Source organism: Zootermopsis nevadensis, unplaced genomic scaffold (genome assembly GCF_977971745.1).
Source record: "Zootermopsis nevadensis isolate Lab colony 2312 unplaced genomic scaffold, Znev_1.0 Znev_ptg000005l, whole genome shotgun sequence".
Taxonomy (NCBI): domain Eukaryota; kingdom Metazoa; phylum Arthropoda; class Insecta; order Blattodea; family Termopsidae; genus Zootermopsis; species Zootermopsis nevadensis.
The window spans coordinates 2206203-2218350 of record NW_028259137.1 but is presented as its reverse complement, the minus strand read 5'-3'; the positions used below and the strand labels follow the sequence as shown (position 1 = coordinate 2218350).

The 12148-nt window shown below is 36.5% G+C and overlaps 1 protein-coding gene across 3 annotated transcripts in view; it reads left to right on the top strand.

Annotated features, from left to right (window-relative positions):
- LOC110829592 (alpha-2 adrenergic receptor) overlaps positions 1–12148 on the top strand; it is a 298408-nt gene that overhangs the window by 274759 nt on the left and 11501 nt on the right. For all 3 annotated transcript variants that reach the window (XM_022063458.2, XM_022063459.2, XM_022063457.2), the window contains one exon: positions 3747–4081. In XM_022063458.2, the coding sequence (XP_021919150.1) occupies positions 3785–4081 (297 nt within the window). In that variant the 5' untranslated portion in view covers positions 3747–3784. The remainder of the gene's footprint in view (positions 1–3746; positions 4082–12148) is intronic.

Genomic DNA, 12148 nt, shown 5'->3' with positions numbered 1-12148 from the left:
TCGGGTTAAAATCTCGGCTTAGAAACTGACCAACATTTTTCGTGGTTTTACTCATTTCCTTTACGTAAATACGGAGCTGTATTTCAAATTACGTTCCAAACCCTTCAATTAATTATCCCATCAATTGATGCTGTACAGTCTGAGCTAATTACAACATCGTTAAATGAACCACAAATAAAATAAACCAAAGAACAAAATAATATGAACAAAGAGATGGCTGTCTTCTGGGTTGTTGCACCGTGTAGTCATCATCCTGATGATGGAGGCAGCAAATACCTCTGTAACGTCGATAAATTTATACCAGATTACGGCGCTACAACCCAGAAGACAGCCATCTTCGGACTCACCACCGTGTAAACCTCAAATCCTGCTTGGTATGAACCTGAAAAATCCAATAATAAAAGTGCGTACATACGACCGGGTTTGATTCTCGGAAAAAAGGCAAGATTTTTGTTTTAGCCAGTGTGTCCTGTACACCTCTTTCCAGTAGTCCACTGGTTCATTTCCCTGTGAGTGATGCAACTGGACACTGAAACAGACAAATCAGTACCATGGTTAACAACAAGAGTAGATTATCTCCACTGTGGTATGGCGTAGTATTTGGAGAAATAATTAATTTTTTAATTGAATAAAAAAATTTCTTGGATATTATCCATCGTCTAGTAAATATAAAACGTAAAAACGACGTTTCGGAGATAGGGATCAGCTCTATCTAGTGGGCCCAACTGTATAGGAACCTGAAGACGGAGATAGAGTCCCATCTCCGAAACGTCGTTTTTTACGTTTTATATTTACTAGACGATGGATAATATCCAAGAAAATTTTTATTTAAGGTCCGGAGATATGGATTAGCTCTATCTAGTGGGCCCAACTGTGTAGGAACCTGAAGACGGAGATAGAGTCCCATCTCCGAAACGTCGTTTTTTACGTTTTATATTTACTAGACGATGGATAATATCCAAGAAAATTTTTATTCAAGGTCCGGAGATATGGATTAGCTCTATCTAGTGGGCCCAACTGTGTAGGAACCTGAAGACGGAGATAGAGTCCCATCTCCGAAACGTCGTTTTACGTTTTATATTTACTAGACGATGGATAGGTCCGGAGATAGGGATTAGCTCTATCTAGTGGGCCCAACTGTGTAGAAACCTGAAGACGGAGATAGAGTCCCATCTCCGAAACGTCGTTTTTTACGTTTTATATTTACTAGACGATGGATAATATCCAAGAAAATTTTTATTTAAGGTCCGGAGATATGGATTAGCTCTATCTAGTGGGCCCAACTGTGTAGGAACCTGAAGACGGAGATAGAGTCCCATCTCCGAAACGTCGTTTTTTACGTTTTATATTTACTAGACGATGGATAATATCCAAGAAAATTTTTATTCAAGGTCCGGAGATATGGATTAACTCTATCTAGTGGGCCCAACTGTGTAGGAACCTGAAGACGGAGATAGAGTCCCATCTCCGAAACGTCGTTTTACGTTTTATATTTACTAGACGATGGATAGGTCCGGAGATAGGGATTAGCTCTATCTAGTGGGCCCAACTGTGTAGAAACCTGAAGACGGAGATAGAGTCCCATCTCCGAAACGTCGTTTTTTACGTTTTATATTTACTAGACGATGGATAATATCCAAGAAAATTTTTATTTAAGGTCCGGAGATATGGATTAGCTCTATCTAGTGGGCCCAACTGTGTAGGAACCTGAAGACGGAGATAGAGTCCCATCTCCGAAACGTCGTTTTTTACGTTTTATATTTACTAGACGATGGATAATATCCAAGAAAATTTTTATTCAAGGTCCGGAGATATGGATTAACTCTATCTAGTGGGCCCAACTGTGTAGGAACCTGAAGACGGAGATAGAGTCCCATCTCCGAAACGTCGTTTTACGTTTTATATTTACTAGACGATGGATAGGTCCGGAGATAGGGATTAGCTCTATCTAGTGGGCCCAACTGTGTAGAAACCTGAAGACGGAGATAGAGTCCCATCTCCGAAACGTCGTTTTTTACGTTTTATATTTACTAGACGATGGATAATATCCAAGAAAATTTTTATCCAATTGACTCTTCACCATCGTCAAGAAGTTTTAGATTTGATAATTAATTTTTTGCTTTTAAACACACGCGAATTCATGAAAATGAAGATAAATGTTAGTTCCATGTTTAAAATCCTAACGGCAAATTAAGGCGATGAACGTAACAAGTTAAAAAAAGTTTTTGCATAACCAAGATTTGACCTTTGACCTTTGCGTATGGATCCCGTGACGTCATAGTAGAGTGTTTCTCACGTGGGAATCCCTCCACGAGGGGTTGTCACCTCCTCTCTCATTCCTGACACACGAAGACTGACCTTGACCGCTCTCGGGGAATCCATATTGTGTTTGGAACTGTTTCTCCCGTGATGTGATAAGGTACTCGTTTGATGTGTGGAAATTTTCGGGAATGTGGGACGGGCGGCATCGACAGAATCTAAACAATGCAGGCCTAAAGTTTTAAATATACAAAGCAACAGATTCCGTCACAAACAATACAGTGGATTCCAGTTAAGACACGTCGGGACTAGTCCCAATTTTGCTAAGTTCCACGTGAAGAGTTAACCGGAATCTACTGTATATTTATATTAACGAAGTAGAATTAAACTTTTTTTTTGTTTAAGTCTTGTCTAATCACAATGAAATTCCTATTAAATATTAAAATATTACCATAATTAACATTTAAATATTTAAAAAAATATATTAAATGATATTCTCTATCGAAATGTTCGATTTACATTAGAATATCACTTTGTAAAAATAAATATTTAAATGTTAATTATGGTAATATTTTAATATTTTTAATAGGAATTTTATTGTGATTAGACTGACAAGATTTAAACAAATATATATTTATCACAATATGACGCAACTTTATCATCTCATAGAATTAAACTATATAATCTGGATCATCTTCAGGCCCTCATGGATACAGAAGTGGAGTTATATGTGATTTATTGTCTAGAATTATGTATTACAAAAATTAAATTAAGTAAATAATTACAAATTACAAGTTGTTCTCATGCAGGTAATTGTTGAAACTAATATAAAAATTGTTTATTGTAGTTAAGTAGGTTTATATAATTGTGAGTTATAACCCATTAGCTAAGTTGTTACAGTTACGAGCATGAAAATACAGACCGTATAAAACGCTCAGTACGATGAGGCAGCAAGGACCTCTGAAACGTCGGTAAACTTCTACCAAACTACACGGCCCAATAACCAAGACATCCATATTCTGTTTTTTTTTAAAAAAAATCTTTTGTAATATTTGTAGTAAAATCCCAAATAATTTTAGCCTGTTATTGCGAAATTCATGGATATATCGTGATTTATATATAAATAAAATACGAGCCGCTGTATGTGCATTTCTTACTTCCTTCATCTTATTTCTGAACGTTCAAATTGGCACTTTTTCGCAAAGTTCTTCAACATATGTCGATGCCGGTCATCTGGGTTGTTACTCCGTGTTAAGGTTAGGTTAGGTTACAGCGTTGCATAGGAACATACTGTCTCTATTTTAAGGCTTTACCACCCAGATGACCAACATCGACGTATTCACAGCCGTGAATACATGAAATATTATATAACGTCGTTAATACATTCCCTCTAGGATTATGAGACGAAGTCTGACACACAGTTTGTGTAGTTAAACCTCGATTAAACAGGCTTCCAGCAGGTATAACGAATCTCATTTCCGTTCCAGGCAAAAGAATATTGACGGAGACGCCATGGTGTGACGTAATGACACCTGTTAATGTGACGGCGACGGAGGCTGAGCCCCTGCTTAGCGCCGAGTTCCTGGTTCTACTGTCGCTCTATGGCGTTGTGCTGGTGGTCGGCGTCGTGGGAAATTCGATGGTGGCTGTGGTCATGTGCACCCAACAGACCGCTCGTATGAGGAACAACCTCATGTTAAGTGTGTGCGTGTCTGATCTCTTGGTGTGCGCACTGAGTGGACCGCTGGCTGCAGCATCCAACACATACCACAGCGTCTGGATGTTGAGTCACATCGCCTGTAAGCTAACAGCCTTCTTACAGGTGAGAGACGTTGTATTAAATGAGAGTCGTGATTTGATTTTAACTCCAATCAGCTCACCGCGTTCTCCGCCTGGAGGGAACCATTAGTCGACTGTCACGTGATTGTCATGCGCGTTACGCTTGGTCTGTTTTGCAAGTGAATCACGCGGCATCAGGGATGGTTTATTTCAGTTGGTTATTCGCATACTTTTTATTTTGTAATCAGACTTACGAAACCATTAAAATTACACTATTATTCAAATAGTATTAAAAATATATTAAAATTGGCCGTCAATCACAATATAAGATAATTAAAAGATTAAAATATCATTTTACGTTCCGTATCGAGTACTCGATTTACATATGGAACATTTACGACATGTTTCGTCTATATATAGCCGTCATCAGGTGTTATGTTATAAACTTTTTAACTGAATAACTGATTTTTAATGATTTTTAGTTTTCATTTTTCTTATCATGTTCTCGTCCTTCATATAATATAACATAACACCTGATGACGGCTATATATAGCCGAAACATGTCGTAAATGTTCCACATGTAAATCGAGTACTCGATACGGAACGTAAAATGATATTTTAATCTTTTAATTATCTTATATTGTGATTGACGGCCAATTTTAATATATTTTTAATACTATTTAAATAAATCACAATATGACGCATCTACAATATCTTACACTATTATTCGTTAACACACAAAAATCTGTATGTTTTTTTATATAGAAATACATTCATATAGTAGACCACGGACGAGCTAAATCTTTTGTTTCCGTTATCTGAATAATTTTTATATGTGGATGTGTGGAGTTTGTGTTTATAGTGGAATGAGAATTAGTTTAAATATTTGGAAGAGTTATTTTTAAAAAGGGAACTGAAAGATGTCAACATATACCAGTTCAGTTATATCGTGTTTAAGAGATCTGTAATTTGAAACTAAGTGAACGATGCAAAGGCCTAAGGTAACGGAAACACGTCAGCACGTCGGAGATTGCAAACCTCTGGGGTGTATGATTTTATTCTGAATTTCATTCATCCTTTCTGAAGTAAATAGTGGTGACTTTATCTCGAGTGACATATAACATGAAAAATGGCTCCAATATTGACATTTTTATGTCCCAATGTTTGCTGCCGGCCATTCCAGTGGTCTTTATTTTAAAAAAGCTTTTTGGACTCGAATCACTGACGGTAAATTAATACGCTTCTCTCTACACTTTCTCAGTATTACGCATTCTTTGATCAAACAATAGAAATGTGACGCAAAAGAGAGAGGCCGTAACTGTCTGTTAAATTAATTTCGATTTAATATACGTGATCAGCTCTAAACTTCCTCACACGTAGGCCTACTGTACTCATGTCTATAGAAATCTATAAACCTTGTCAGAATTTGTCAAGAAACTTCGCTGTCAATTGATTAGTACTCGTAATTTGATTTCCAAAAGTCTGTGGTTTAAACCTCTGCTCAGAGACTAGTCCTTCCTGGCAGGTGCTGGGATAGTAAATCAAATAGGCCATGACCACTTCCTTTCATATAATTTTCAGTTTATTATTCATTTGTCATCCTATCATTTGACACTATACAGTATTAACTACGAGCAGCATCTTTAAATAAGCCACAAATAAATGAATAAATAAAAGTAACATTTTCGGATTTATGATAAACGGATTAACGTAGAAACTATATTTGATGTAAAACATATAAAATTTTGTACAAGTTTCGTATAAATCCTCTGAGAGTCTGCACAAGCTCCGTATTTATAACATTTTTATGGGGGGAAAACTGTAAAATGTGTACTAAATTTGAGCACGATTTGCGACGTCTTTATAAATGTTTGTGCAGTGACGGAATGTGCGAGTTTTTTAAAAAAAAATTGTTGGCGAAAATCTTGAAAATTGAGTTCTTACCTCGTGCTTCAGTCACAACACGGCACACGCAAGCAAAGTAGCGTGTTAACAGCCGAGTTTTGGCTAACAACGCCAATGACGGGCTGGCTAACGATAAGTTTTGTCTTTGTGATATCGCATGGCTCTAATGAAACTTGAAGTGGGTAGAGACTGGATTCGATTGATTCAGTGCAGTGACCAGTGTCAGATTCTTTTGCAGGGTGGAATGAAGCTTTGATTCCATAAAAGACGTTGTGGTTGAACGAGGTTTGTAGTTGTATCAGTCATGAAACTGTGAGATTTGAGGTGTGCGGATTGTGGTCTCGTGGAATGTGACACCGTATATTCTTATGGTAGGTGATTACCATCTTCTGCCCTGAAGATGGAGGCTACAAGTTCCTTTCGAGTCCAGTTTAATACCTGTATTCAGATTTGCCAGCAGTTGAATTTGGCTGCATGGTACGTGGAAATTTACTGTTGGTGATAGATTTGTTTATTTAATAAGTAGCACGAATATCATGATATTCTTGAAAATTCAAAGACTTTTTTTTTTTCGAAAACGTGTACTCCAAATTGAAGGACACTTTACCTCTAGAAATCTTACGTTGTGTTTCTCTATGTATGTGCAGCTTCAAACGTTTTTCATTTACGATATGAAGTGTCCACAAGGAGCTTTGATTTCACATAAACAACTATGACGGTTCACTCACATTGATTGAACAGGATCGAGAAAGATCGATCATTCGATCACAGTAGATTAGGGTCGTAGCTGCAATTTTAGGTTATTGGAAAATGTTCTGTATGTTTTTGTTTTTTTCTCCGCGATAATTGGCGTAGACATTGGATTTATGAGCAGTGTTCAGTTTTGTGATTTTTAGTAACCGCGTCCATCTACACATCGAACTATTTACTGTGGCGGACTGATTTACAGAAGTAGTTCTACGCGTTTCATGTAACTCTACGCAGTTGACTGATGGAGCAGAGGTCTGAAACCTAACCTCACTTTTGTAACGCGAAAGCATAATTTGCAATGTAGGAAACGAGACAGCAAATGAATAAAAGGAGAGAGAGGGAGACAGTAAAAGATCTAGAGAACATAAAACAAAGAAGAATAAAGGAAAATACGGAAGAAAACAGTAAAATAGCAATAAATAATGTTATTACTGCATTTGACATATACAATCTTAAAAATATTGATAAAGTTTCCTTGTATTTGTTTTATTACGTCATATCCTTGCTGAGAGGAGATGACGTGCCGTGTGCAGCGGTTACGACGATTACCATCTCATTGCTCGTTGGACTGAATGGTGGAATGAAAATAGAAAAGAGATGCAAAATGAAAAGAAATAGTCTGTAAATGAGCTTCATCTAGAATTCCGTACGTGCCCAACAGAATCCAGAACCTAATGTTTTTCTGGGTTGACAAGGCAATGTTAAAATCTGTAGTACTTAATAACCCTGTTAGGACCTTCTACGTACCATGATTTATGATGGCCGTCAGTTCAGAAGTTACTAGAACGTACAGTCACGATACAATACACATATATTTCGTTTTATAATAAGAAACTCCGCCACGGTGGTCTAGCGGTTAGAACGCTGGGCTTGTAATCCTGGGGTCTCGGGTTCGATTCCCGGCGGTGCCCGAATATATAACTTGTGTTGGGCAAGGCCGTGGTCTAGGCAACGCGGAGTTTTCCTCCGTGGCATCCCAACAATTACTCCATTCACACACAGAAGAAGGCAATGGCAAACCACTTCTGGATCATCTGCCAAGAACGTATATGAACAGGTCCCAGTCCGAGAAAAGGATGGAAGGATCCTGTTCATATGGACCTGTCGTCAGACAGAACACTAAATAATAATAAGATGAGGTGGTCTAGCGGTTAGAACGCTGGCCTTGTAATCCTGGGGTCTCGGGTTCGATTCCCGGCGGTGCCCGAATTTATAACTTGTGTTGGGCAAGGCCGTGGTCTAGGCAACACGGAGTTTTCCTCCGTGGCATCCCAACAATTACTCCATTCACACACAGAAGAAGGCAATGGCAAACCACTTCTGGATCATCTGCCAAGAACGTATATGAACAGGTCCCAGTCCGAGAAAAGGATGGAAGGATCCTGTTCATATGGACCTGTCGTCAGACAGAACACTAAATAATAATAAGATGAGGTGGTCTAGCGGTTAGAACGCTGGCCTTGTAATCCTGGGGTCTCGGGTTCGATTCCCGGCGGTGCCCGAATTTATAACTTGTGTTGGGCAAGGCCGTGGTCTAGGCAACACGGAGTTTTCCTCCGTGGCATCCCAACAATTACTCCATTCACACACAGAAGAAGGCAATGGCAAACCACTTCTGGATCATCTGCCAAGAACGTATATGAACAGGTCCCAGTCCGAGAAAAGGATGGAAGGATCCTGTTCATATGGACCTGTCGTCAGACAGAACACTAATAATAATAATAAGAAACTGGCTACATTTTAATATGCTTAAAACTGTTTTAAAAAAATTTCACGATAAAATCATTCAAAATGATATTCTTCGACGTAAGTGCACAGCCAATTTGTATTAGTTTAATGTTCTATTGATTGACGTATTGTGTGTGTGATTTGAAACCTGTTCTTGAATATCTCAGTGGAGAGGGTTAAGTCAGTAAGTATTAGATTTTAAGATACACAGCAGGCGGTAGGTAACTGTTGGTCGCGGTACTTCGAAGGGAGTTTCAACCTGGGATAGCGTATCATTTCTCATTTCCCACTTAGCTGTTTGTTTTTGCGGGATAACCCCCATGTTCTACGTCAGTTCGGAGTTATATTTATTTATTCACATCATCACCCATTGCTGTTAAAACCGCCATTTTATTCTCACTTTGAACAAATAACTTTCAAATGTCCTTGAAATAAATAACTGTTATTACAGTTAATCATTTTCTTAATGATGAAATAGTTTTTTGATATTTTAACTTCTTATCACTGACTTAGGAGGAAAATGATATTAAAGTCGACCTCTCGAAAATTGTGTATCGAAGTATTTGGTGTAGTCATTTGTCTTAGCGTAGAGTCAAACACAAATTGTTTCTTTATTTCTTTCTATGTAAAAAATAGTGAAGAATCTTTGAGTTTTGAAAAATCATTTAGGTTGTTTGATATGGCTTTAATTTGATGATTATTTACTCATATTGTTATTTGTTATTTAGACATTCGATTAGCCAGGTTACGTAACAAGTTGGCAAGATTTCTGTCTTTCATATTTTTTTCCAATACATTAATCATATCAGAATTTGACGCTATATAATCTGAGCTATCTACAGGGTAAGTTGGTTGGACATTTAATCACTTCGTGAAGTTCCCAATTATTGAAAGAATCTCGTAATTCGTAAGCTGAACAGACGCTGGTTGTTCAGCGAGCACATAACCTCATTCTTTGCTACTGCACGTTCGTGTATTGTCATTTTAAGTCTATTTTAGAGCCCATTAAGGAATTTTATAGTGATAGTCGTTACTGTAGTAATGAAGATTAAAATTAAAATAGGAACACAGTTACCTTTGGCTACAGAACTCAATTAAAATTGTAATTAGATTATAAATGTTCAAAATTAAATTTAGCTGCAATGAATGGAGTCACTGATACATAATTCCTGCAATTTTATGGTAGGGAGTCATTTAATGTTACGTACCAGGATAGTGCCCCCTATAACTTTAATTTATGCAGGAATGATTATTATGCTTGCATATCGATATATGAATCCATCTCAGCTGAACATGTCGATATACTGTAATAAATATTCGATCTGCTTCCGGTCCAGATAATACGAGACATTGTGGCAGAGTTGAAATCAGTTAAGGGCAGGTAGAAAAATACTGGCGACCATTTAGGGGAACTGAGGTAAATATGAACATGTTTTTAAAAATTATATTTCTAGTTTACGTAAAAGGATAACGATTAGACGGTCACACACCAGAGTTATTTACCGACTCTCAGTACCGATGGGATGTGCTCCGACTTAAAATAGCTCGTCTTACAATTAAAAATATTACCCTGTCATTAAGCTGATGTTGTCCCTAACTGTGGATAGCATGACGTCCCTTACAAAATCACTAAGTTTATAATTTTTAGTCAGACAACAGTTTCAAGCAATTACAGAGAAGGCTGTTGTATTTTCCCATCAACAGAAGACAAGCACATGAAAATTTATAATCTTTCACGTTCATCGTATTTCAGCACTCCAAAGACTATTCTTTCCCTTCGAATCACACAGTCTCCTAAATATAATTAGTCATTATAACAGCTTTTGAATTAAAATTATTATTGTTACAAATGTCAAACCTACCTCCATGATGAAACTGTGTTCATATTACCTTTACATGGGTTGATCCTTTATCCCGAAACACTAGTATTTATTTCAGAATGTGGTAACACTGCAAGCTTGATGGATTCAACTTGAAATAAACCACGTAATGTTGCTAAGCGTGGTATCAATGTTAATCTTACATTACTAATAGTAAACGTTCTGTGTCTGGTAAGTCAACCTGATTTAAAAAGAAAATTAAGCAGGAAAATTAGCAGCTGTTATTCAACCATGGCCGTAACACTACATCCGAGCCCCTGATATCATGAACTCTATTCCGTACAATTCCGCTTAAGTTACAATTACTATAAATGCCAATAGTGCTCATATTTTCCCGAATTCCCCCGCTTATGACAAAACGAATGTTAAAAATGTAAACTATACAAGGAATAACCTAATCAAGTTGGAATTCATTGCTATTATTTTTTAAACATCGTTACTAGAACATTACGTCATGTTGTGTAAGAATCGATAATAAGTCAGAGGTTAAAGATGACATAAGCCAATTATGTTTATGATTATATTAGGAGCGGATTCGTAAAATGGTTGATAAAGTTCAGTTTAGAATATATTATCTTTCAGTCTGTTCTCTAAACATTGTAATATTTAATATATAGTAAATACAGACTTATTTGTTTCGTAATATATTCTAACGAAGTTTGTTCTCTCGACTGTGAGAGATGAAAATAAGTTGAGGAGAAAATTTTGACCTGAGAAAGAGGGAGTAACTGGTGAATTGAGAAATTTGCATAATAAGGAACTGTAAAACTTTAATCTTCATCTAATATTCTCTAGAATTGTTGACACGTCAGATAATAAAGAAAAGGGCGAGAAGCCTTAACTCACAAAGGAACACAAGAAGTACGCAGAACATTTTTGTTGAAAAATCTTAAGAGACTGGAGCACGTGGGATACATGTTTATGAATGACTTCTAATGACTCTAAACCACGATGAAAGGAAGATAAATATTAAAATGCATCTTCCAGAGAAAGTTTATGGACGAAATTGAACCCTGTGAAGATGAAATACAAGTTTAGGTTTCTATAAACGCAGAATTTTTCTTAGGAATTTTCTCCAGCTCTTGGCTCACTTTTGTATGCTATGAGTCTCAGGTTTGAGCGTATTTAAAACTTTCTGTGTACGTCACATTGTTTTAAATATTTTCTCGCTTTTCTTACTGACTCAATATAGTTGTCAAACTAAATGCGTTTATCAATAAAACGTAATGTAAAATCGAATATTTCGATAAAGAACATCATTTAATATTTTAAATATTTTAAATGTTAATTATTGTAATATTTTAATATTTAATAAGAATTATTGTGATTAGACGGACAAGATTTAATATATACCCATTATATCACAATATGACGCAACTTTACCATCTTATGAATAGTTGTTTTAGTTAATAAGGTTCATTTATCGTAGATATTTCGTTTTCTCCTGAAGTTGTGCGTCTTGTCTGCTGACTATAATTATATTTATTTAAGATAAATTTTAATGGTGATGCTTATTAAATGTGATAGATTAATAACTTTATATAATTCAGTGGGTTTCATGCAAATACCACCCCTGCTGCTTAGGGGATACGTGGGAAAACAAAAATTTTCCCCGAAAATAGACTACATTTCTCTCAAACACTCGGTAAGAGAGCTCAAGAATGTATTTAAACCCTAAAGCAATGTTGACCTTGAAAACGAATTGAACGGAACGTATGAATTAAGATCCGAATAACAAAAGTGGTGATGTCGAGTTTTATAAAAATTGCGTCAAATGACTCCAAATATTTATGTAAACATTCTTTTGCCCTCCTGAGCAACACATCAATTGAAATTAATTAAGTTCA